Below are 27,615 nucleotides of genomic sequence, written 5' to 3' on the forward strand. Positions count from 1 at the left end.
AATCCTAAAAGTTAAGTATGTATGGTGTTAGGTGGTAACTAGTCTTATTGTAACAGTCATTTCTCAATCTATACAAATACTGAGTTATGTTGTACACCTAAAGCCAATGTAATGTTATATGTCAATAATACCTCAATAAAACAAAACAAATTTTTAATGACATGAAAAAGAGGGCAGCTGTGGGTATAGGGAAAAGGGAAGAATTAAGACTAATTGATTTTTTTTTTTTTTTTTAAACAGTGTGCTATAGGGACTTGATTTTCTTTTTTTTCCCCATACGGATAACCAATCTCCCAGAACCATTCAACTGAAAAGACTGCCCTTTCCCCACTGATTTGTAATGCCCCCTCTGGTATATATCGAGTTTCCTTCAAACAGGGGTCTATTTCTGGGGTCTCTGTTCTGTTCCTTTTGTCTTTCGCTCTAGTACTCTGCTGCCTTAATTACTGGAGCTTTGTTGGATTTTGATATAGTTTGATAATTTTTCTAATGTTGTTCTTCAGGAGCACCTTGACTATTTTGGACCCTTTTACTTTGTTAGTTTTTTTAAAAACAGCTTTATTGAGGTATGATTTATATATCACTTGTTTTAAGTGTATAATTCAATATTATTTGGTAAATTTACAGAGTTGCATAGCATCACAAAATCTAGTTTTAGAAGGTTTTTGACACCCCCAAAAGATTCCTTTTACCCATTTGCGGTCACTTCCCAATCCCACTGATGAATTTTCTAGATTTGCCTTTTCTGGGTATTTCATATAAATTTCAACATGTGGTCTTTTTTTGTTTTTGGTTTTGTTTTGCTTTTTTAATTTTTGGCTGAGTTGGGTCTTCTTTGCTGCGCGTGGGCTCTCTATAGTTGCGGTGCGCAGGCTTCTCGTTGCAGTGGCTTCTCTTGTTGCGGAGCATGGTCTCTAGGTGTGTGGGCTTCAGTAGTTGTGGCACACAGGCTCAGTAGTTGTGGCTCACGGGCTTAGTTGCTCTGCGGCACGTGGGATCTTCCCGGACCAGGGCTCAAACCCGTGTCCCCTGCCTTGGCAGGTGGATTCTCAACCACTGCGCCACCAGGGAAGCCCCAGCATGTGGTCTTTTGCTTCTGGCTCTTTTCATATAGTATAATGGTTTTGAGATTCATCAGTGCTTTAGCATATATCAGTGATTTTTTTAAAAAATAATTGCTCCATTATTCCATTGTATGGATATACCACTTTTTTTTTTATCCTTTCACCAATTGATAGATATTTGTGTTATTTCCAATTTTTAGTTATTATGAATAATTCTGCTGTGAGCATTTGTGTGTGAATCTTTGTGTTGTGGACATATTTTTTTTTTTTTTGGAAAATGAGAATTCTAATACATTGTCAAAATATGCCTTGGGGATATCACAGAAAATCGATGTTACGAAGCTACCAAATGCATAAATGAATATTCTCTTGAGGAACTTCTCATGTAAGGACTTTTTTCCCTTTTGGTGGTACAATTAGGAACAAGTGGGTTTTGTGGAACTTTTTGGTGCTGGTGGGGTGGCTGTCAATTCAGGGTAGATTTGGACCTGTGTTAATTTGAAGTACTTTTTCATTTCCTCAAGCAGGGATGACTTATTTCTAGGTCATGGGATCAAGAGGTGACTACTTGAGATCACAGAAAACCTTAGGTTGCATCAAGGAAGTATTGGTAGGAGGAAGAATCAGGATGAGCTTATTATTAGCTGTGCGGACATACATTTTTATTTATCTTGAGTAGGTTACTACTTTAGTGGAATTTCTGGGTCTGACAGTAAATACATGTTTAACTTTTTAAGAACTGCCACATTGTTTTACAAAGTGGATGCATCATTTTACATTCCAGACAGCAATGTAGGAGGGTTTTAGTTTCTTCACATCCTCACCAATGCTTGTTATTGTCAGCTGTTTTGATTATAGCTTTTCTGTTAGGGGTGAGCTGGCATCTCATTGTAGTTGTAATCTGCATTTTTCTAATGACTAATGGTGTTGAGCATCTTTTCATGTGCTGTTAGTGGATTCAGATCTTTGCCCATTTTTTAATTGGGTTGTAAGCTTATAATTGAGTTGTAAGAGTTCTTTATATATGTTGGATACAAATCCTTTATCAGATATATAATTTGCAAATATTTTGCCTCAATCTGTGGCTTTGTCTTTTTGTCCCAATTTGTGCTTGCCTTTTAAAAAGTGTCTATTGAAGCATGAACGTTTTCATTTTGTTGTAGTACACTGTATCAGTTTTTTTTGTCACGGATCATGCTTTTGGTGTTTCATCTAAAAATTCTTTGTCTAATCCAAGGTCACAAGATTCACTTTTATGTTTTCTTCTAAATTTTTTTTAATAGTTTTAGCTCTTATATTTATGTCTGTGATTCATTTTGAGTTAATTTTTGGGAATGGTGTGAGTTAGGATCCAAATTTTTGTTTTGCATATAGATATCCAATTGTTCCAGCAAGCATTTTAAAAAACTACCCTTTCCCCACTGAGTTGCCTTGGCACCTTTGTCAAAAATCAGTTGAACTAAATGTAAGGATTTATTTCTGGGCTCTCAGTTGTGTTCTCTTTTTTTTTTTTTTTAATAATTTTTTTTAAAATTTATTTTTATTTATTTATGGCTGTGTTGGGTCTTCGTTTCTGTGCGAGGACTTTCTCTAGTTGTGGCAAGCGGGGGCCACTCTTCATCGCAGTGCGCGGGCCTCTCACTATCGTGGTCTCTCTTGTTGCGGAGCACAGGCTCCAGATGCGCAGGCTCAGTAGTTGTTGGCTCATGGGCCTAGTTGCTCCACGGCATGTGGGATCTTCCCAGACCAGGGCTCGAACCCATGTCCCCTGCATTGGCAGGCAGATACTCAACCACTGCGCCACCAGGGAAGCCCTCCCCTACAATTTTAAATAAAAGTAGTGATAGTGCACTTTTGTCCTAGATGTTAAAGGGACTGCTGTTAATACTTCCTCAATTGACTGCAATCTTTGCTGTGATTTTCTGGTAGATGCTCTTTATCAGATTAAGGAAATTCTCTTCAAATTGTAGTTTTGATAAAAGTTTTAGAGATTTTTGTTTCTTTGTTTTATAATCGTGAATAGATGTAGATGTTGGATTTTTTGGAATTCTTTTGAGATGAGCACGAGTTTTTCTATTCTGCTGTGACGAATTATATCTATGGATTTAGAAATGTTAAGCTACCCTTGCATTCCTGAGATAAACAAAATTTTCTAATTTAAATTAAAAATTTTTGAATGTTTTGGCATAATCATGATATTCTCTTTTCTTCTTAATATCTGTAGCATCTGAAATTATAGCTGCCTTTTTATTCCTTATATTGATTATTTGTGCCTTTTATTCTTTTTTTTAATAAATTTATTTACTTTTGGCTGCCTTTGTTTCTTTGTTGCTGTGAGCGGGCTTTCTCTAGTTGTGGCAAGCGGGGGCCACTCTATGTTGCAGTGCGCGGGCTTCTTATTGCAGTGGCTTCTCTTGTTGCGGAGCATGGGCTCTAGGCACGAGGGCTTCAGTAGTTGTGGCACACGGGCTCAATAGCTGTGGCTCGCAGGCTCTAGAGTGCAGGTTCAGTAGTTGTGGCACACAGGCTTAGTTGCTCCGCAGCATGTGGGATCTTCCTGAACCAGGGCTCAAACCCGTGTCCCCTGCATTGGCAGGCGGATTCTTAACCACTGCGCCACCAGGGAAGCCCCTTTTATTCTTCTTGATCAACTTCTCTGGAGGTTTAACAGTTCTGTTATCCTTTATAAAGAACCAACTTTGCTTTTGTTAATTCTGTTTTATATTAATCTTCCATTTCATTAATTTCTGTTCTTTATTATAGCATTGATTTTACATTCTTCGAGCTTATTTTGCCCAAAAATTGATTGTTTCCTTTTCTAATACATACATCTAAACCTATAAATTTCTCTCAATGTACTATTTGATTTATATCTTAGAACTTTGTTTCATTAAATATTTTTTATCAAGGTAGTATATTTAGATAGTTTTAAAAGTCATGTAGTTTTACAAGGATTATCATGGAAAAATAGCAAAATGGTAGTCTTTCATTTCATGATTATTTCTGTAGATGCTGAAAAGACTTCCTCCAAAATTCAATGCTTGTTTCTTATTTGAAAATAAATACTTGAGAAGATAGGACTGGATGGATGCTTTTTTTTTCTAAATTGTGGTAAAATACACATAACATATTTACCATCGTAACCATTTTTAAGTGTACGATTCACTGGTATTTGAGTACAGGCATATTGTTGTGCAACCATCGCCACCGTGCATCTTGCAAAACTGAAACTTCATACCCATTGAAGAAGAACTCCCCATTTCACCCTTCCCCAGGCCCTTGGCAATCACCATTTTACTTTCTGTCTTTATGATTTTTGACTACTCAAGGTACCTCTTGTAAGTGGAATCATACAGTATTTATCTTTTCGTGACTGACTTATTTCACTTAATGTGTATCTTCAAGGTTCATCCATGTTGTAGCATATTTCAGAATTCCAATCCTTTTTTAAGGCTGAATAATATTCCATTGTATTGGGACTTCCCTGGCGATCCCGTGGTTAAGACTCTGCACTCCCAACGCAGGGGGTGCGGGTTCGATTCCTGGTCGGGGAACTGAGATCCCACATGCTGCCTGGCGCAGCCAAAAAATTAAAAAAAAAAAAAATTCCATTGTATGTATCTACCACATTTTGCTTAACCACCCATCTGTCAATGGTTACTTGGGTTTCTTCCATTTTTTAACTATTGTGAATAATGCTGCCGTGACCATGGATGTGCAGATATCTTTTTGAAACCTTGCTTTCAATTCTGAGTATATACCCAGAAGCGAAATTGCTGGATCCGTTAGAATAGAATAGAATAGAATGTGATAATTCTATTTTGAATTTTTTGAGGAACCGCCATACTGTTTCCCAAGAGGCTGTACCATTTTTACATTTCCACCAACGGTACACAGGGTTCCAATTTCTCCCATTCTCATCAACACTTGTTATTTTCAGTTGTTTTGATAGTAGCCTACCTAATGGGTATAAAAGGTGATTATCTCATTGTAGTTTTGATTTGCATTTCCCTAATTAGTGATGGTTGAACACCTTTTCATGAATATTCTTTTACATGAAAGAATAACTCAGGGACAGGGACTTCCCTGGTGGTACAGTGGTTAGGAATCCACCTGCCAGTGCAGAGGACACGGGTTTGATCCCTGGTCTGGGAAGATCCCACATGCCGTGGAGCAACTAAGCCCGTGCGCCACAACTACTGAGCCTGTGCTCTAGAGCCCACGAGCCACAACTACTGAGCCCTCACACCTGGAGCCTGTGCTCTGCAACAAGAGAAACCACTGGAATGAGAAGCCCGCACACCACAGTGAAGAGTGGCCCCCGCTCAACAGAACTAGAGAAAGCCCGCGTGCAGCAACGAAGACCCAACACAACCAAAAAAAAAAAGAAAAAAAAAAAACTGAGGGGCAAACTGGTTTTTTCAGATGTGGATGTTTGGCAGGTAGATTTTCACAAATGAATGGAGTGACCCTGTCTTTTCAAGAAAAACAACTGAAAGTATATGTTATTGATGATAAAGTTGTGGCTTTTGAGCAAAAATTACAGTTTAGCAACATTTGATCTGCCTCTGTGAGCCCTAAAGCTTTCCTGTACTTAAAGACTTTTTGGTAAGATTGATTGGTGATGATATTAAAGAATGTGATTCTTAAAATGGTATAGAATGAAGCATTCGAAAGATCTGCATAAATTAGTAAGGTAATATTTTCCAAATAAATAATGCATGATATTATAAAATGTGCTTGTGTAAAATATACATCCAACCTACAATGTATATTAATAGATTTTAATGTAACAGTACAGAAAATTTCTTGATGTGGTTTCAGATTCTACATTGCAGCCAGAGATTTGTTTGCATTTGCTTTTAATATTCATTTGCCCATCATTTTATTTTTAGCTTTTCTGAGTCAGTTTTAGGTTTGTTTCTTTAATAGTGCATATAGTTGGGTTTTGCTCTGTGAGCCAAACCAGAAATCCATTTTTTTCTTTTGGTAAGTGAATTAATCCGTTCACATTTATTGAAATGACAGAATGTTTGATTTATAGTTACTATGTGTATTATGTTATCTCTGTGATGGTTTTTCTTTTTTTTGCTCTTTGTTTTACTTTCTTCATCTAATTTTTATTCTTTTTCTTTTTCCACTTTTGTCCAATTACCCTTATTAAGTTTCCATTCAAATCTGGTCTGTATTGTAGTCTTCATTTTTGATGTGATTACTATTTCTTCTGTCATTTCTGGGGTCAGTCAACTCTTGTTTCATTACTTCCTTTTTTTTTTTTTTAATCTTTATTGGAGTATAATTGCTTTACAATGGTGTGTTAGTTTCTGCTTTATAACAAAGTGAATCAGCTATACATATACATATATCCCCATATCTCCTCCCTCTTGTGTCTCCCTCCCATCCTCCCTATCCCACCCCTCCAGGTGGTCACAAAGCACGGAACAGATCTCCCTGTGCTATGCGGCTGCTTCCCACTAGCTATCTATTTTACATTTGGTAGTGTATATATGTCCATGCCAGTCTCTCACTTCGTCCCAGCTTACCCTTCCCCCTCCCCATGTTCTCAAGTCCATTCTCTATGTATGTCTGTGTCTTTATTCCTGTCCTGCCCCTAGGTTCTTCAGAACCTTTTTTTTTTTAGATTCCATATATACGTGTTAGCGTACGGTGTTTGTTTTTCTCTTTCTGACTTCCACAGACCCTAGGTCCATCCACCTCACTACAAATAACTCAATTTCATTCTTTTTTTTATGGCTACTTCCATTTTTTTTGTTCAGTTTTGGACTTAGTTTTTGAATTTCAATTCAAGTTGTTTTTTTTTTTCATATACCTAAATTGGGATATTTAATTCAGTTTGGATTTTTGTGTTAGTTTTCTTCTGTGCATGTTTTTTTTGGTGGAGTCGGTAGCTAAGTTGGTAATTTTTACCAGCTCATGTGTTTTTGTTTTCTCTTTTCTTCTGTAGCTTTGTATGGATGAAGAGTGCTTGTGTCTGCCTGTTCAAGACTATTCAAGACTTGATTTGGAGTGGTTTACAAGATTCCTCATTTAAAGCGCCCTCTTGTGTCATTACAGTAATGTGCAACTCTTCAGTGGGTGGCGCCGAGGGACAGAATGTAGTGTCTAAGTGAAGGGTTGGTCTTCACCAAGATGGTTCCAGCCATTGAAACATATGTGAAACATATGGAAGGAGCATATGTGACAAGAGATGCTGGCTGGTGCGTAAATGTTGTGGTAGTAAATTGCAGAAGTCTCTTCTGATTGATTGTGTTTTCTCAATAAAATAGGAGAAAGGTTAGGCTGAGTGAGGATGGAAGAGAGAAAACTACTAGGTTCCACTAGGAAGACATTGGGATAATAGACAATGTATATACAGCTAGATCTTTTCATGTCATTAAATACATTCACAACATATTTTTATTGTTTGCTCACAGTTTTATGGCTTAAATTATGGTTCTGTGATTTTTTAAAACCAGTTTCCTATTGTTGAACAAAAAAGTTGTTTCTGATTTCTTACTGTTATAAATAAAATGGAACAGTGTCTCTTGCTATACCATTCCTAAACCTGGAGTTCTTAAGTTTTGTTTTGTTTTTTTTTAATTTTATTTATTTATGGCTGTGTTGGGTCTTCGTTTCCGTGCGAGGGCCCTCTCCAGCCGTGGCAAGCGGGGGCCACTCTTCACTGCGGTGCGCGGGCCTCCCACCATCGCGGCCTCTCTTGTTGCGGAGCACAGGCTCCAGACGCGCAGGCTCAGCAATTGTGGCTCACGGGCCCAGTTGCCCCGCGGCACGCGGGATCCTCCCAGACCAGGGCTCGAACCTGTGTCCCCTGCATTGGCAGGCAGACTCTCAACCACTGCGCCACCAGGGAAGCCTGAGTTCTTAAGTTTTTTGTTGTTAAAATATAAGAATGGTTATCTTTCTCATTGGTTCATAAACTATAGTCAGATTATACACTTGTAGAACATAAATTTTAGGAGTGTGGTAATATCTTTAATATAATATTCCAATACAAAATTTTCTAAGCATGAATAATAAGATTCTAAATATGTACTTTTATATAGTGGTATGATTATTATTAGAAAAATGAAATTGAAACTATTATCATAATATTGTTTTATTGCTGGGAAAAATAATAGCATCACTAACTTGGCTGTATACATTAGAGTCCACCAAAGTTAGTGACGCTTCTTAGCAAAGTCTTGTCTGAAAATATGAGTCAGAATTATTTTGGATGTAACCTAATCCCACAAAAGCAAGAAAGGGAATTGCTTATACTCAAGCAAAGGTATATCAGACAAGACCTGGGAAAGGAAGAAACAATGATGGATCCTGGGCCCTTAGCATCAGGAGTGTGTGAGCTGAGAGTGAGTCATCTCTCAGCGCCCATTGCAGTCTTCCATGTTCACTCCATGGCTGTGATAGGAAGGAGGGAAAGGTAATGCACTAGAATCGTCCAGAGGAAGTCACAGGGGAGAGGGGCTGAGTTGATGCTTTAAGAGGGTTCATTACAAGAAGCTTCAATAATTTAATGAAATTGTGCAAGGGAGTGGTTATACTACCTGTAGAATTGATACTTCATGTCTTCTTTAAAGATCACATACAGTTTAAAGGAATTCAAGATCTTGTCATAGGGCACAATTGTAGAAGGTACATTTTATGGCCAACCTGTACGTAAGCTAACATTGGCTGACATAAAGTTTATGTATAAGAAAAAAGTAATTCTTATATTCCAAGAGGCAGTACCCATCTCACCTGTAAACTTAAAAGACCAAGCAGAGATTTGAGGGAGTGAGAATCAGAGAAGTTTAAATAGCTACAACTATCATTATTTTGAAGAGGCAAACATCGCTGTGTCAGTGAAATCTCTTAACTTGTGTTAAATCAAGTTGAGGGAGAGACGTTTTCCCTCAGATGTGCCCTGTGCACCTAAAGCAGCTATCAGGCTGTGGGTCTCTAGTCTGTGGGTTATTACAGCCCTTTCCAACTGGACTCCAGCCTCCAATTTCCACTTTCTTCTCTACAATTCTCTAAAGAGAGCTTTTCCTTAGAGCAGATTTCCCAATGTCCTGCTTCAGTCATGCCTCCACTGTGTTGTACCTTGAATCAGGATCTGTTTGTCTGCCTGGTTGTAAGTGCTCTGAAGTCTGGCCATCTCGGCCGTACGAGGCTGTAGTGCCCATTGGCCTCTGCTCCTCTCTACTCCCTTGGGTTTCCTCTTGTGAAGTAAATCTCACTGACCCTTGATGCAGCTCCAAGCAAGTATGAGTATAATAATACCATAGTTAAAAAAAAAATCTGAACCAGAGGAAATATAAGCAAGAAAGTTGTAATGGGGAAAGCTGTACATGGATTTACATGTCATCTGGTCGGCATGGTTCTCATGGCTGTATTAAATTTATCTCTGATCTTTTTTTAAATTCTTTTGGCTGCACTGCGTGGCATGCAGGATCTTAGTTCCCCGACCGCGGATTGAACCCATGCTCCCTGCAGTGGGGGCATGGAGTCTTAACCACTGGACCACCAGGGAAGCCCTATCTCTGATCTTTTTTGGAGCCCAAACAAAAAGGATGAAGTGGTTATCTATTTACCTCTCATTTTCAGAAAAGAGGGAGGGTGCAAAGCCTAACTCTTCTAATAATACTTTCATAAAAACGGTTCTTACGTAGGTCTTCATTATGGAAATCACTGAGTAGAATGGAGAGAATTCTTATTTCTAAGATTCTTTGTGACAGGTTTCATATAACTTTTTTACGGTCAGTTACTGAAAGCCACGTGACAGCAAAACTCAATTTTTGTCATTTGGTAAGAGAATATAAGTCAAGTATGTAGTCTTCCAGTGTGTTAACTTGATCTAGTTGTAGACGTCAGGAATTCAGGCGCAGAGGTATTGAATGACCTGCTCCCTGTCTTAATAGGATTCCTGACTTCCAGCACAGGTACCTCAGTTCACTGACTAGTTTTAATAAACATAACCATTGAGAGGTTAAAAAAATATTGATGCCTGAGGCCCACTCCCAGAAATTGTGATTTTGGGGAGTTTGGGGGGAAGCCTGGGATGTGGACATGAGATTTTTTAGTAGTTCCCAGATGATTCTACATACGGCTGTTGAAAACCACTGGTCTCAACAACTAATGGAAGTGCCATTCTTCTTGCCAGTAATTGGTTTAAGCTTGAAATACGAATTCATGTCCTCTGGTGTGCTGGAAAAGCTAACATCTCTTGAGATAGACAAGAAGAGGTTAGACGTTGCCATGTCTAAATAGACTCCCAGAACTGATGCAGCTGTCTTAGGGACCTCAAGGGGAGCCAGCTAAGCAGCTGAAGATGACAGAGAAAAGAGATGGGAAGAAGCTGGGTCCGTGAGAACAGCTGAACCATGGAATTCACCACTCTTAGGAGATAGCCAACCTTCAGATCTCATGTTATGCCACATGAAATCATATATTCTCCTTACTGTTTAAGCCATTTTGATTTGGGCTTTATGTTACTTGCAGCCAAAGGCAGGCTAATACATGTGAGCCAAGAATAAGCTACTTTTGTCCATCCAAAGGCCATGGGTCCCCACTCACTGCCCTCTTCACCGGAGGCTGTATTCACCTTCTGGGCTCCTGCAGGCAGCACACAGTAAGAAACGAGTGTATTTATTTTTGTGGTCGACATCTCTGAAATTGGGACGTACTTTACAGTTGATAGAATATCACATTTTCATTGGCAGGTTATTTTTTCTTATTGGTACATTAAAAATGGTGGCTCTTATTAAGCTACTGACATTTAGATTTGGTTGAATGTAATTTTTAAATGAAATTATATATATAGGCAAAAATTTACTGTGAAATAAAATTTGTTATGGGATTTATTTTGGATTAATGAATTATGAAAACATAAAAAGGTTTTTAATGAAAACGAGTGATTCCCTGTATCCTCCCTTTTTCCCACCCCCTTTGTGGGAGGTAGAATTCTAAGACGGCTCCCAAGATTCCTCGTCCCCAGTGAACACGGCCTGTATAACCTGCTCCCTTTGAGTGTGAGCATTACTGTGAGTAGGATGGACTTCACTCCCATGGTTAACTTAACATTATATGCCAAAGATGAAGTGGTTTTTACCTTTGGTGTAACTAAGATCTCAAATCAGTTGATTCTGAGTTAATCAAAAGGGAGATGATCCCAGGTGGACCCTAACTAATCAGATGAATCCTTAGAAGAGACTGGGCTCTTCCTGAAGTCGAAGATGAGAAGTGTCAGATTCCCCTACTAGCCTTGAAGTAAGCTGCCGTGTTTCGAGAGGGCCGTGTATCCAGAATGACAGGGAAGAAACGGGAGCTTCAGTCTAAAAACCACAAATTACTGAATCCTGCCAACAGCTTTAAGAACTTGGAAGAGGTGCTCCAGGCTTGTTTTGTATGTTCCTACCTCGGCCCTCGAATGGGCCATTTCTCTAAGGAGGCCAGATTCCTTTTAATTGAGAAGACAGTCCCCAACTTAAAATGGTTCCACTTAGTGATTTTCACACACGATGGTGTGAAAGTGTTATGCATTCAGTAGAAACCATGGTTGGGTTTTTGAGTTACGATCTTTTCCCTGGGCTAGTGGTATGTGGTGGGACGCTCTCTCATGATGCTGGGCAGCCCTGCAATCATGAGAGTAAACAACCAAGAACTTAACGACCATTCTGAACCCAGACAACCTCCTGTTTTTCACTTTAAGTACAGTATTCAGTACATTACATGAGATAGTCAACACTTGATTATAAATTAGGCTTTATGTTAGATGATTTTGCCCAACTAACTATAGGCTAATGTAAATGTTCTGAGACATTTCAGGTAAACTAGGCTAAGCTATGATGTTCAGTAGGTTAGGTGTATTAAATGCATTTTCAGCTTATGATATTTTCAACTTAGAGTGGGTTTATTGAGACGGAACCTCATCGTAAGTTGAGGAAAATCTGTAGTAGTTACAATCCAAGATCTGGATGCTGTATGTGCTTATTGCTTTTGAGTCTGGTCAGCTGAAGACAGGCCCTGAGAATGTCGTGTGAACTGTCATACAAATCAAAGACAATTTAGGGAGGAGTGGATTCGGCTTTTGAGGAGCTCCCCATCTCTTCTGCCTGGTCTGGGGACTATGGGTACTGGTTTTCAGTTGTCATTTTGGGGCTCTTGATTTCCAAGGTTGCTGTGGAGCTGGGGAGAGGAGAATGAGATTAGGGCAAGTCATTGTCACGAGGCATTTTACCCAGATGCAGCTGTTTTTCTTGAGTAAATTCTCTTTGAATTGTTGTAAGGCTTTAATTTCCAGAATTCTGAAAAAGTTGATTTTCACTGTTTTTGCCAGTGTTCTCTCATGCCTTTTATGGAGTAGTAGGTTTCAGAGATTCTTACTCTGTCATTCCAGAAGTGGTAACAACAGTTCACTTTTAAGTATTTGACTTTTTTTTTTTTTTTCATGCCTGTACTTTAGAAATATTTATCTTTGATATGAAGACTGAATGTGTGCCATTTTCGTAGTCCTTTTATTTCAGAATCCCCCTTTCCTGCCTGGCGGTCCAGGAACTCATCTTCCTGGCAGGATGCTCTTCATTCCTGAGTATTTAGGGCCTTCGCTCCTGCTCCAAATGTTTAAACTGCCTTTTTCAGGGGTTCCACAGAAGTGGCTTTATTTACCGTTCACATAAGTCTTAAATAAATACAAGTTTTGTATCCCAGCTGTATCCTGCGCAAAAATATTTCCAATTTATTTGCCTGGATGTGTTGCTTGGCAGGTAAGTTTGTTACATAATAATATAAACTGGACTTTAATCTTGGACTTCCTGAACAGATTTGTGATTCAGCCCATATCTGCTGACACACGAGCTCTTTCAGCCTTCTGTGTGCCTGAGAACTGCAAGCCAACTTCAACTTCCTCGCGGAGCTGAGCTCAGTTAGGTGAACCCGGAATCAACAGAAATGCTCCTTATTTCAGCCAGAGGCACATAAAACAGTCATTTCAGTCCATGAAGAAGGAAAACCTGGTCCCGGTGAATTCCTGATTGTCTCGGGGGCTGAATGGCTGTCCTTGTGCAGCTGTGAAGGGTTCTATGTTCTTCCCAAGCTGGGGAGGTGATGCGAGCCGCCCCTCAGGAAACAGAAGCCGCCCAGCCTCCCGCAAGACCGCCAGCAGCTCTGCAGGGCTGTGCTCTTGGGGATGCACCTTCCAGCTAGATCTGCACCAGAAAAAAGAAGGGGGAAAATGACCTTGACTTTTGAATGGGATGTGCAGGCCCCTTCAGCTGGGGGACCAGAAAGCAAGAGGGGAAGGAGGAACAGATGGGGAGACACTGCCCCTGTCCTCAGCCTTTGTTCTGTCAAATTTCAGCAAGATACCGTGGCTGAGGTGCTGGAGCTGCATGAAGGACCATGGAACCGGCCTTCTGGGCCCACCCACGAATTAGCGAGGGTCTGTTCAGAACCGTCCAGGTCAAATTGCAGGAGTGGGAAATGGGGGTTCAGGCCAGCACTTGTGTCCATGGCCTCAGGCCCTCACTGGCCTTTCCTCTTTCCTCTGAGGCCTCACCCACATTTTCCCTGTGTCGGGGGCAGCTTTAGCGAACTTAAGGCAAGGGCATCCCTCGCCCTCCACCCTCCATTGGGCTCAGCAGCCCTCACACCCGTTAAATTGCCCTCCCTGATATTCTGGAACTGTTACAAGGGATGTGCAGTGTCTCTGTCTTGTTGAAGGCTGTATTCCCTGCAAGGATCAGGCACATAAAAGGTCCTCACTCACTAGTCATTAATCATTAAAATATTAATTTCCCCCAACCATAGGAAGAAGGGTGGCCCTTTAGGTGAAAAGAATGAAAGTGATTTCTTAAAATGTTTAAGACTTGAAGTGGTAGAGGCCAAACCATGAAACAACGCCGATGGGGATGATGGGTCCTGCTCAAGTAATTCCCCAGACAGGCAGAAAGGAAGGAGGGTGGCTGACAGCAGGGTTCCCCTGTGTGTCAGCCCGGCGCGCACACCTCCCTGTGTGACGTTCGCGTGTGCGTGTGCACGGGTGAGGGGCCCTCCGGGCTTGGCACGGTTCCTTCTCATTTCCACACTTGGGCCTCTTAACTAGTACCAGTCGCCAGCTACCTAGCACGCGCCTCCCAGCTGGTCACCGCCTACCAGTGTGTGTGGATCTGGGGAGCAGAGGATCCCTGGTTGCTCACGTTGGAGGTTGGTGCCCATCAGAGACCACCCGGCACCCCCTTAGGGTCCACAAAGCAGGTTTATAACTTGCTGCATCAAGACAGAGATTGCATTTCTGGGGACTGGGGGCAGCTCAACAGGAGGGAGTTAGGGAAAGATAAACACAGAGTTTTTGAGTCAGTCCTGGGATGGCCTTGGCGGGAGTGGGGCAGAATTTGTCAGGTACAGAGTTGCTGGAAGAGCCGGTGGTCTTGTCTGCGAGTGAGCAGGTGTTAGGAGTTTACACTTAAGAGTTTGCGATGCTCACGCTCTGAATGGGTGCAGTTTCTGGGTGGTGTGAGTCCCAGAGCAGCCTGTTCTGAAAAGCTGTGGCTTCTGTTTCAATTTTCGGTTTCCCCCTAAGGCTGGCTGGCAGCCGAGCAGTTTTTCGCTCTTATCAAAGTGTGGCAAGTAAGAGATGGAGGGATGCTGGGAAATGACCTTCCTGTCCAGCAGTGGGAGGGCGTTGCGTGCATGATGCCCGAGGACACGGCAGGGTGGTTTCTCAGATTCAGGGAAGGCCCTGACTCTGAAGGAACTTCTGCGGAACTCCTGTCTTTTTTTTTTTTTTTATAAATTTATTTATTTTATATATATATTTTTTATTTTTGGCTGTGTTGGGTCTTTGTTGCTGTGTGTGGGCTTTCTCTATTTCCGGCAAGCGGGGGCTACTCTTTTTTTTTGGGGGGGGTGTATACTATTTTCTTAACATTTAAATTTCACCAAGAGTTCAAGCATATGCTAGCCATTTGTTGAGATTTTTGAAATGAAGACAAAATGGGCAAACAGCTTTGAGGGTGCGATGTGTTTAACACTGCACAATATATTCACCAACTAGACAATCGAAGGGGTGGGATAACTGTACACTTAGGAGCACCAAGTATAGGAACAAGCCCCGGAATTGGAGGAAAAACCCGCCATTCAGGACTGCACAGAGGTCCTTGGTTGCCGATAGAATCTCCCCTTGACTTCAGACTTGAGACAAACCGAGGGAGTCTGACAGTATACAAAAACCACTGCCTTCAGTAACAGGATGGACTGGCCAGAGCCAATTCAGATTGGGGGGGCCAGTCTGAAGCGAGCAGGGTTGGCTGGAGGCTGGAAATGCTGCAGCTGAAGTCCAGTCCAGCATCGGCAGATGAGAGCAGCCATGTTCTAAAAAATCGCTGATTTCTACACAAGTCGGGGCGGGGGTGCTGCTCTTCGTTGCGGTGCGCGGGCTTCTCATTGTGGTGGCTCCTCTTGTTGCGGAGCACGGGCTCTAGGCGCGCGGGCTTCAGTAGTTGTGGCGCACAGGCTCAGTAGTTGTGGCTCGTGGGCTCTAGAGCGCAGGCTCAGTTGTTGTGGCGCACGGGCTTAGTTGCTCTGCGGCATGTGGGATCTTCCCGGACCAGGCATTGAACCCGTGTCCCCTGCATTGGCAGGTGGATTCTCAACCACTGCGCCACCAGGAAGTCCCCTGTCCATTTCTTTTGACTCAATTTTTTATTTTGGCCGCGCCCCACCACATTGGAGATCTTAGTTCCCCCACCAGGGATGGAACCAGTGCTCTCTGCAGTGGAAGTGCAGAGTCCTGACCACTGGACCGGCAGGGAAGTCCCTCGACTCACTTTTGATCTAGCTTATAAATTGTGTTCCCCTTCTGTGTGTGTCAGAGGAAAAGGAAATGCAGGCCTTGCATTCCGGTTTTTAGGGCAGAACCTGACTTTATCTGGTACTTCACTTGCTCCACGATGTCCCCTGCTGTGAACGACAGCAGTTTCATTCACTGTAGACCATGGGGGAGGGGACTTCTGAGGCTGCACTGCGGTGGTGGGTGGAGGGGGGAGATCCGCATCTCCTGCTGCTGCAGGAATCTTGCTGGAGAGGTGGTAAGGGTGCGGGGACCCAGGGTAGGGGCTGTGGGGAGGGGAGGAGCGCTGCGAGAGGAAGCTTTTGATCCTGCAGACCCTGAGGGGAGAATGGTTTTGATTTCGTGTCCAGTCTTCTAGGCTCATAATCCAGGGTTGCGATTAAGAGTCCAAATTCCTTCCTTATCCCTGGACTCAGTGAATCTCTTTATGAAATATGCTGATTGAGCCCCTTGTTTCAGCTCTTACTGCTGAAATAAGTAGAATTATGTCACTGCTGGTTATAAAATTAGTCAACTTCTCTTTCAAAAAAAAAGAAAAAAGGCCACAGTGTTTGAAAATCAGCCTCCTGAATGTCCCCAACATGACTCTGCACTCATTGCAAAATGGGCTTCTTCTCTGACTCTCAACTGAGCAGGAATTACACAAATAAGGTGATCGTTTTTTATCACTTTTAAGTGCTCCAAGATTATTGACAAAGAAAAGGATAACCAGGCTGGGATGTGGGCTTTTGAAGAGAAGAGTGTGCTTGGCACTGGGTGGCTGTCCAAGTTCCCCAGAATGGAGGTGCCCCCTCCCTCGGGGAGGTGGGATGGTTGACCCTCAGCAGATGCTCTGCAGAGGAGACCAGGATACAAGGTGTGTTCATTTGCTGTAACAGAGGACCACAAACTCAGTGCCTAGAACAACGGAAATGTATTCTCTCTCAGTTCTGGAGGCTAGAAGTCTGAAGTCAAGGGGTAGGCATGGCCACGCTCTGAAGGCTCTAAGGGATGATCCTTCCTTGCCTCTGTCTAGTTTCTGGTGGTGACTGGCGATCCTTGGCGTTTCTTGGCTGTGACAGCCTAACTCCAATCTCTTCATCGGTCTTCTCTCCCTGTGTATGTCTGCATCTGTTTTCTCTTCTTATGAGGATACTGGTCATTGGGTTAAGGCCCACCCCAATCCAGTATGACCTCATTTTAATTAACTAATTACATCTGCAAAATCCCTATTTCCAAGCAAGGTCACATTCACAGGTACCAGGTGTTAGGACTCAAACATACCTTTTTGGCGGACACGGTCCCGCCAAAACACAAGGCCTGTTCTGCTCCCGAGGCAAGAGGTTGCAGTAGAGCTAGGGTTGGGCCTTTGGGGCCTCCTAAAACTCCGTGTTGCTGGGAAGCCTAACCTCAACCTTTGAGACATACCACTGTAGCCCAGTTTTGCATTTTAAGATATCACTTGTGTGTGTGGCTTTTTTGTTTGTTTGGTGTTAAGGAGTTGAGTATAAGGAGTTGAGTTCATCCCAGCCCCTCAGCCCATAGCATGATCTCATCATCAGTGATGGAGGGATTCTCCCTTATTTTATTTTTTTCCCTTTCTGCCCTGCATCAGTCAGGATAGTTATGCTGGAGTAACAAACAACTCTAAAATCTCTGTGGCTTGAAACAACCAAGGATGATATTTTGCTCATGCTGTGCACAGCGTGGGCCAGCAGTTCACTGTGTCACACAGGTAGGCACCTAAGCTGTCAGCGCAGCCTCCACCTGAGTGGGGCCAGATGCCGTCAGGGAAGGGAAAGAACTCTGCAATAGTGTGACTGAACCACAAGGGGGCAGAAGTCCCCAGAGGTGGGAGAATAGGAGCGATTTGGCCAGATTGGCCAATGTTTGCCCTGATCGCCAGCTCTTTTATTGGGTTGGCCAATTGGGAAAAACTGGAATGAACTTTTTGGCCAACCCAGTATTTTGCGGCTTGTCTGTCACCTTGTCCGTGGGTTTCCATTAAGGATTTCCATCTTTAGGAGGCTCTCACTACTGTTTCCTTCCTACTCATCTTTCTAATAGTCCCTTTCCCAATCCACTGCCTCAGGGCCCTGATCTTTACAAACTAAATTAAAGCCAAGTTGTTTCTGGATGCGATGGGTGGCCTCTCTTAATGCATTCATGTTGGTCCTCATGATTTAAGGTTCTCCAATCATCAGTCTCTAGACGAGTGTTGAGCACCTGCCAGGGAGAGCAGGTGCTGGGGCTACATCAGCAGGTGTGCAGACACGGTGCCTGCTCTCTCGGGATTTCCCTGGTGGTCCAGTGGTTAAGAATCCGCCTTCCAGTGCAGGGGACACAGGTTCGAGCCCTGGTCGGGGAACTAAGATCCCACATGCCACGGGGCAGCTAAACCCTCGAGCCACAACTACTGAGCCCGTGTGCTCTGGAGCCCACGCACCACAACTAGAGAAGCACTCATGCCGGAACAAAGACCCGGCGCAGCCAAAAAAAAAAAAAAAAAAGATGACTGCTCTCATGGAGCTGGGATTCCAGCCAGTTAGATCCAGGATGCTTTGGGCTACAAACAACAAGAATTCCATCTCAAACCCACTTAAACCATAACCACATTATCTCATATAACAGGAAGTCCAGAGGCAGGAAAGTTTCCAGGGGTATTTTGATTGGGACCCCAGCTCCATTTGGCTCTGCCTTTCACCAGGAGGCTTTTTCCTTATACTAGCTTCTTTCATTGTCCGTAAAATGGTTTCCAGCAGCAACCGTGATGACATATTCCCTCTTATTCAGTGGAAAAGATAGAGACCTTTGCAACCATGTAATAAGAAAGCCCTTCCCTTCATTCTGCCTGGGACATTCACTGTGGTTGCCTTGGAGCCTGGAGGGTGGGTGGTGGGTGATCTCCTTCCCCTGAGTCACAGGCTGGAATGAGGAGTGTATTGGTTTACTAGGGCTGCCATCACAAAGGACCCAAGACACAATTATGGAGGCTAGAAGTCTGAGATCAAGGTGTCAGCAAGGCTGAGTTCTGAGGCCTCTCTCCTTGGCTTGTAGATGGCTGTCTTCTCCTCCCTCTGTGTGTGTCTGTTTCCTAATCTCTTTTTATAAAGACACCAGTCCTGTTGGATTAGAGCCCACCCTAATGGCCTCATGTAAACTTAATTAGCTCTTTAAAGACCCTATTTCCCAATACAGTCACATTGAGGTACTAGGGGTTAGGATTTCAACATCAGAATTGGGGTGTGGGTACCCAGTTCAACTCATAACAAGGAGGGAAGGGGCTCTGAGCAAAACAGGTTTCTTTTTGGAAGGTGGAAAAGGGAAATGGATATTGGATGGGCAACCAACAGGCTTCATGCTATGGGGAGAGACAGAAAACAGGTAAACAAATATGATCATTTCAGATAGTGAAAAGTACTTCTGAAGAAAGCGAAACAGGGAAAGGTAATCAAGAGGGATGGCAGATGGGTGAGCAGCATTGGCGAGGGCAGCTGGGACGGCCTCTCTGGGGAGGGGACTTTTGAACCCACCCAAGTGGAGACCGGAATGAGGAGCAGAGCAAGGAGGAAACGACAGATCCAGAAGCCCCAGGGTAGGAATGAGCTTGGCAGAGTCCAGGGGAAGAAAGGAGGCTGGTGCATCTGGAAGCATCACAAGCAGTGGTCCAGGAGGTCGGCAGGGGCCAGCTCACTCAGGGCTCTGGGATTTGGGGTTGCCCACTAAGATCCGGCTGCCCTCAAGGAAACAGGGATCATGATTGAACATGGAATGTGTTGAATTTCCACGTGGCCAAGTAACTCTGCAGAGATACACCTGTCCCGTGGGCAGACTCCAAACCACTGTAAGACCAGCATTGGAGTGAGAAAGACCCCTTAGAGGATGGTGCCCTTTCTCCAGCTTCCAAGGCCCAGTCCCCAACCAAGTTTGGCACTGCCTGCCAGCTGAAGGCGGGAAGGGAGGAATAAGTACATAGCTCATCTTAGCCCACGGGACTCTGGCAAGGGGTGAGGAACAAAACAAACTCTCCCTATGATGGAACTTGATGGCTTGGGTGGGGAGGACAGATGAGTCTAAGAAACAGAGATCTTTATCTCCAGCACCACGTCTGACCACTCGACCAACTGTAAAGGGAAGGAAGGCGAGAGATACTGTCCAAGGGCCACCACATGACGGTTGTGAATCCTGGCTCAGGTCAGCAAGGTATACATACCATGGAGCCTGTTTTTCCTCTAAAAAGTGTATCTAAAGAGCTTCCTGGAGGTAAAGAACTAGATGGAGAAAATCTGATTTCTCATTTGAAGGTGGTGGTCAGACTCAGAAAATTCTGTCAGCCCAAACCCAGTTTTCACCAAGTCATACTCTCCTGTGTGCATGTCAGCTGACCTTCCCATGGCTTTGCCGATGCTGGATTTTGTTGGAAATGCTCCTTGTGAGAGTGAGTTTACCAGGAGATGGCTTGCATGTCCCACTAGAGTTCCCTAGTAAGAACCATTTCAATGCCAGCTCCTCCATGAACTGGTCCCAGCCCTTCCCTCGACCTCTGAGCTTGGTGAACCTGCAGCACCATGCCTGGGGACTTTAACTCTGTTTCTCCCATTGTCCCTGGTGAGATATGTGAAGATCTTATCTCCCAGCCTGAGTATAAACCCTGTCTTAGGCAGGGATCATCTGTTTGCAGAGAACACCCAAAAGGGCTATCTGATGAAACCCACAGGTCAGAAGCCGATTTCAGGAGGCACTGGAGCCCTAAGCAGGAAAGCAGGAGTGGCACGGTTAGAACATGGCCCTCATGGCCCTAAAATCCTTTGAAACCTCTCAGTTCAACTCAGTGAGGTCACTGGTCCATGTCCACTTCCCTTGACTCAGTGGCTGCTTGCGACTATGTCAGCCAACAGTGTGGCGGAGGTGACCCTACGTGACTTCCGAGGCTGGGTCATAAAGGCCATGCAGCTTCTACCTTGTTTTCTGGGACATGCACTCTAAGAGCCCTGAGCCGCCACGTCAGAAGTCTGTCCACTCTGAGGCCACCACGCTCTGAGAAAGCTAGCCCACAGGGAGAGTCCAAGGACAGCTTTCCCGTTGTTAGTGCTAGTCTCCGAGTCATCCCAGCCAGGGCCAGACATGCAAGTGAGTGAATGACCCTTCAGGTAAGCCCAGCCCCCAGCCCAGGAGTCTTCCCAGCTGAGGGAGGTACAGACATTGTGGAGTAAATACAAACCACCCCGCTGTGCTCTGTCTGAATTCCTGACCCACAGAATTTATGAGCATAATAAAGTAATTGTTTTAAGCTGCTAAGTTTGGGGATATTTTATACAGCAGTAATAGAACACAAAACGAGGCTCCCTCCCTGCAAGTGTCCTTTCTTCCCACGAAGAATCAGCATCATCGTCCTCCTGTGTAGATGAGCCCAAGGTGGTCATCCCAGGCCTTGCTTTACATCACGACTTCCTTCAGACCCTTGAGATTCTGAGTCCTAATTCCAAACACCAGGAAATGAAATCTGATTGTCACCACACACGATCACAGTGTTTGCAACACCTAGGCTACATGGATGATATATCTATGTATACTTATGCATACAGTTAGTATATACTGACCACCCTCTTTTGCTGCCTTTGTTTTCATAGCACTCATCCCTCTTTGAAATCACACACTTTTCTTGTGTATTTATATTATCTTCTCGCTTGCTATAGTGTAAGGGTATCATGAGGTCAGGGTCTCTGTCCGTCTTCTCATCCATTGTATTCTGAACAACTAAAACGGTGCCTGGAACACTGTAGATATCCAGGAATATTTATGCAGCTTATAAACCCCTATAGATTTTCATTGTACAAGGTAAAAGTCGTAGAAGTCCACTTTTCTCTCCCTGCAGTGTGAGCTTGGTGAAAGCTGAGTCAGTGGCTGGTGGACCCATTCAAGGCTGACCATGTCTCTCCTTGGGGCACATGCTCAGATGCCCAATAAACCGTGCAGTGACCATGACCATGCAGTTTATTGTGACCATGCAGGGATATTTTGTTTTCGGCTTATTTTCCTTTTAGTTTGCTAGTGTTGTAAGTATAACATTTTAAAAATAAGATGATTTTTTAAAGTTATCCCAAAACCTAGCTAACTTTCCATCCCTCAGGAGCCCGTGATCCAGTTGGCTTGTCCCTCATGTCTTCCTAGTGAATGTTGATTACTACTCAGAAGTCCAGGACAGGCGGGTGGGCTAGCTGTGGAATAGCCCTCCATTCAGGCTTCTCTGTCCTTCCAAAGGAGAGTCTGGTGGATGCACAGATGTGAGAACTGGGGACACCACTGGGGCCTTCTTTGGTTTTAGGGACACAAACTCTCATACATTGTTCGTGGGGATAGAAGGTAGTATAATCCTTATGGAGGAAAAATTGGCCCTAGAGATAGAAAGGCAAAAATGCAAAAAGACAAGTGCATATTGTTGCAGTATTTTAATAGCAAAGGACTGGAAACAACCCAAATGTCAATCATCAAGGGTGACTGGTTGAATAAACAATGGTATGTCCTCATAATGGAGCATTTTATAGGAGAACATTCTATCTGGTTCTATGGGATAATATTCAATATACTGTTAAGGAAAAAAAGCAAGATCAAGGAAAGTGTGAAATGAATTAGTATGCTATCATTTATCATGTGTTTATATGTTTTTAAATGGAAGGGTAAAATGGAAAAAACTTGATTATCTATGGTAGAAGGAGGACATAGGGTGGAGGGGACTGGGTTAGTATATAGACTTCTCTGATTAGAGCTCATTTTGTGAATTTGACTTTGGAACCATGTAAATAGTTTACACAATTCCTTTTAAAAATTAAAGTAAAAAAAGCAATCTCTAAAAATTTAAGGAAAACAAAGCGAATAACCATAACCCTGATTCAAGCTTGGGGCATAACCACAGAGAGAGGAACTAGTCCAAGTTATTTGATTGTACATCCTTAATAGCATGAACCCTAAGGACAAAAAGAACTGAGAAAGAAAAATCTTAACTGTTTTCAGTAATTTTTCGATGCTAATTTTGTTACCATTGCATTGTTATTCTGAGGATTTAAAACAATGTTTAATTATTTTGGTGATTTTGAGAAGGAGGTCTTCAGAATGAGAGAAAGAAGAGCAGATGTAAGATCAATGAGGTTACATGAAAAACCCTGTACTCCTGAGCTGAATTGGAAGTATCAGTATAAACTCATGTAGTGTTTCTTCTTAAAACAAAACAAAACAAAATGAATAGTACTTATTTCCTAGCTCTTTCCACTAAAACCAAGAAACAATGACCAAACCACTACCAATGAGACCTCCTTACACTCAGATTTTGATCTCTAATGACCATTTCCCACTGAAAGGAACCAGGGATCCCTGGGTAAAAAAACTGATAACTTCAGGGCTGGAGCATAAAATATACAAGATGAGCTTGAAACATCTTGTCATACAAGATCACTACAAAACTCTTAAAGACCACTAGGGTCATGTCAAAAAGAATCAGCCAACTTGAAGCAGTTCACAAGAGCCAAAGAGGACAATTTGAGTGACAGGAAAGATAATAACTGCAATGGATTGAAACATACATATCAAATATGTTTAAACCATGAGTTCATAATGTATCCAATAAGAAAACAACTCTCCCTGGACAGCTTGGAAAGATGCCAGGGAACCACCTTGGAAACTGACAAAGGGGAAAAAGTCAAAAATGTATCCAGTCTTTCCTGTACAAACCAAACCTCAGGGTAACCAAATAACTGATGAAGTTTCTCCTTGTAAGGTATGCCAGCTAATAAACGAAGAAACAGTAGCACTAGAATATTATTTGCAACCCCTAAAGAAGTAGCGGATCTATGGAATAATCATCAATAGTTGCTAACATCAGAAAAGAGAGGCAACTGGAGATGATATGGCTCCCCCTGGAAGTACCTATCACCACCAATAAAGTAGTCTTGCGAAAATAAACCTAACTGGAGTCTGATTGAATTTCTAGATATAACTACTGATATATAAGAAATAAATAGGACAGAGGACCATGTTAAAAGACACTACAGACAATGTAAAGCAATTATACTCCAATAAAAATATTAAAAAAAAAAAAAAAAGAAGACACTACAGAGACAGACTCAGGAAAACCCAGACTGTGAGAAATTCTATAGGACAAAGGACCTTCTAACAAGGACAAAGGAGGTTTCTTCCAACAAGCCTCCAGGTTATCTCAATATATGCTAAACCGTGAGAACCACTGCTACAGATTAGAGATTTAAGAAGTGAATCAACAAATTACAGAGCATGGACCTAATTCAAACAAAAAAATCACAAGCCACTCAGAAACTTGAACAATGACTAAATATTTGACGGTATTAAGGAATTATTGCTGATTTTTTTAGGTATGATTGATTGATATTGAGGTTATGCTTTTTTAAAAGTTCTTAATGGTTTAGAGATAGTGCTGAAATATTTACAGATGAAATGATGTGAGGTCCAGGATCTGCTTCAAAATCATCGTGGGGTGGGGTGAGAGCAGAGATGAAGCAAGATTGGCTGTGAGTTGATTGTTGAAGCTGGTGATTTGGAAATGGGGTTCATTCTATTGTCTGTACTTTGGTATATGTTTGTAGTGGTACCTTATAAAAAGTTTTAGAAGCTCCTTGCCAAATAACATGAAACTGTATTACTTGGAAAGGGCTGCAAATTAATACCTGTTAACTGCTAGCTCTTCTGACCTAGCGCAGATTTGAGCTATGAAAGGACACAGGAGAGGTTGGTTTCCATAGGGGAAAGTTGAGAGAGGCTAGAGAACAAGCTATCCCCCAGGGAGGAAGGGCCAGGCATAATCCACAAGAGGGTGGATTCAGGCAGGCATTCATAGGTGGGTACTGTAAGGGCTGGGGCTCAGCGTGGCATTTCATAAACGGGAAGCAGGTTTGATGATGGCAGATCTCAGTGATGCAAATCATTGGTTTCGCTTGGCCTGTGTGGCATCCAAGTCATCATCCTACACAAGTTTGGGGGGAGGGGCACCTGCTCTGTAGTGCCCCCAAATCACTCCTTACCTGCTGGGAGGTAAGAGACTTGTCCTTCGGCACTACCCACCCTACCCCTGGCAAGAAGGAAGGTCACACACCTGCGACGTACTTTCAGGAGCATGGCCATGCCTTGGGCCCGCCCACCTGGTGTTCTGCACAGGCGACAGGGTGGTGTGTGGGCTTCTGACCCATCACAGCACCATTTGGAAACACGAGGCCATGGATGATAGTTTTAATAACATCCTGTAACAACCCAGAGAAGCAGATGTGCCAGGCCCCTGTTCTGTTGTTGGAGAGATTACAGCTGAGCCCAGAGGAGGAGGAAGCAGAATGTCAGAAGCAACTCTTGACCATGTCTCACTCTGTCTGACATAATAACACAAAGAGAGGTGTCCTAGGAACCACCTTGATGTAGGGCTTGATCACTAAACTGTCAGCATGCTTCCTCTGGCTCCACCTCACACCAAGGCCAATACAAAGAATTTTTCAATAGGATGTCGGTGATGAAATCGCACCTAGATGAATGTGCATCTCCTGACAGCTCAGCTAGCTTCTAAATTGTCACTTAAACGGTCTCCCCCACCCCACTCCCAGCCCCAGCAGGCATTTTTTTCCTCAGTCACCTGGAGGGCGTCACCCCTGGGCTCCTCCATCAGAAGTAGGTGGTCCTGGAATCAATCGCAATTCACAAGCATTTTCTCAAACTCTCCATGGCCAGATGTTGCCTTATCAATCTCCCATGTGGCCAAACCAAATTTCTATTGATGGAGCAATCCCAGCGTCACCTCTGTGTTTTCTTATTCATTTATCCCAGTGGGTCCAGCCTAGACAGGAAGAGGGCCAGTTACCCCCCTCCTAGGAGGAACTGGGCTAGCTCACGGTCAGGGACAGGCCAGGTGGGCAGGGAGGAGCCACAGACTTTATTTCTTCAGTTATAATACCAGGTTACGTTTTGAGATATGATTTCTCAAAAGGGAATTAATTCAGGCAAAATCTACATGTGAACATTGGCTCCTTGATCTGGATGAATCTGCACTGGGGTCCAGGCCCTGCCACGGCTCTCTGATGAGAAGGCTGGCAGGCGTGTCACAGAGGGGAATGCAGACAAGAACGTGCTGGGTCGTGGAAGGGAATCCTGCCCCCCCATCCCATGCCGCGTGCACAGGGGCATGATTTGACCCTCAGCATGACCAGAACTACTTCATAACAAGGCTTGACTATAACAATACAGGAGGCTGGACAATCATCTCAGACACATGCCATAAGCTCTTCCCTCCCTAGCTAGTTCAAGCTCACAATGCCACTCAACACAGCATTTTGAAAAGCTGCCCATTCCTCCGTTAAAAAAAAAAAAAGAAAAATGTGAAAGTGCATAATCTAAGGGGAGGGCGTTATAGCAGAAAAACGTGTGATGGCAGTAGTTTGGGTTTTGGGGCTGCGCTTTGGTGCCACTTCCTGGGACAGAGTGCAGCGCTGCCCTAGGAACGTAGGGGACAGGCAGATGGGCAGTGGGCAGGGTGGGGAGAGATGTCTGTTGCAGTCAACGCCTGCAGCTGAGTCTTTGAGGAAGAGAAATGAGCCCAGATTGCTGCACACTGTGACCCCATGGCACCCTCAGAAGTCATAAGGGGACACAAAGATGGTGACCTTGGACACGTGGTTGGCCTGGAAGGAGCGGTCCAGGTATTCGGACATATCAACATCCACCTCCAGTGTCTGAGGTCCCTCCAGGGTCTGGACCAGGATCAGCTCCCCTGTCTGGCGGTCCGAGCGCTGCATCACAAAGTGGCCGCGGCTGTTCCCACCCACGATCCCAAATCGCAGGCTGTTGGGTCCAGGCCGGCCGGGGGCCGAGGCCGTGGCCATGCGGAAGAGCGTGATGGGCGTCTTCAGGTTGGAGGGCAGAGAGAGGTAATGGAAGGAGATGGTCTTGGGCATGTGGTGGCAGGGCCTGCTGTCCATGGGGCAGGGGTTCCGTTCACACTGGCTGGAACAGAGAGGCAAAACGTAGGGACCCGTCAGCCTTGGGGGAAGTCAGGAGGGGCTGCTCTGACTGGCCCACCCGCCCTCCTGCAGAGGCCACTGGAGTGACCCTTCCAGCCATGGGTCCCTCGCCACGGGTGCTCCAGAGCCACAGGCCAGTGAGTGTGGCTGGCGTCAGGCCTGGCCATGACTCACCTGTATATGTATGTCTGGGTGTGCATGCATGTTTATATATGCTATTACTACCGTTTTTACAGAAAAATAAAGCCGGGGAAGATGAAATAACAGTGGTGCTGGCATTCAAACCAGGTGCCCATCCTACACGTGCTGAGACCCCAGCAGTTAGCTGGCAACGTCCTGGATTGTGGTTCTCCACATGTGGTAGGCTTTCTAAACACCCAGTGTCTGTTCTTTTTTTTGGGGGGGGGGTGCACCCCACAGCTTTTGGGATCTTAGCTCCCTGACCAGGGATCAAACCCGGGTCACGGTAGTGAAAGCGCCAAGTCCTAACCGCTGGACCACCAGGGAGTTCCCCCAGTGTTCACTCTTAAAGCAGGACATCCTGTCTTCCTCAGGCATGTGGAGCCAGGGGTCGTGTGGAAGTGCTTTGATAGTTTTCTACCTTGTCCAACACAAGAGACAGATGCAATTTAGTGATTTTGGTGACTCAGATCGTCACCATTAAGGAGGTCAAATAGCACTTCCAGATGTTAATCAGGGATGT

At 43.8% G+C, this 27,615-nt stretch overlaps 2 protein-coding genes across 4 annotated transcripts in view; one reads left to right on the forward strand and one right to left on the reverse strand.

The window, feature by feature from the left end:
- The window catches only part of ZC3H8 (zinc finger CCCH-type containing 8), a 28,880-nt gene extending 21,275 nt beyond the window's left edge, over positions 1 to 7,605 (forward strand). For 2 of the 3 annotated variants that reach the window (XM_068564276.1, XM_068564278.1), the window contains one exon: positions 7,030 to 7,605. The gene's annotated coding sequence lies outside the window, so the exon portion shown is untranslated. The remainder of the gene's footprint in view (positions 1 to 7,029) is intronic. The other variant, XM_068564277.1, reaches the window with a different exon arrangement.
- A 14,752-nt stretch (positions 7,606 to 22,357) lies between these two features.
- The window catches only part of FBLN7 (fibulin 7), a 50,297-nt gene continuing 45,039 nt past the window's right edge, over positions 22,358 to 27,615 (reverse strand). Inside the window, 1 exon segment of the mRNA XM_068565072.1 lies at positions 22,358 to 26,895. Within this exon segment, the coding sequence (XP_068421173.1) occupies positions 26,523 to 26,895 (373 nt within the window). The 3' untranslated portion in view covers positions 22,358 to 26,522.

Source organism: Eschrichtius robustus, chromosome 15 (assembly GCF_028021215.1).
Source record: "Eschrichtius robustus isolate mEscRob2 chromosome 15, mEscRob2.pri, whole genome shotgun sequence".
NCBI classification, from domain to species: Eukaryota; Metazoa; Chordata; class Mammalia; order Artiodactyla; family Eschrichtiidae; genus Eschrichtius; species Eschrichtius robustus.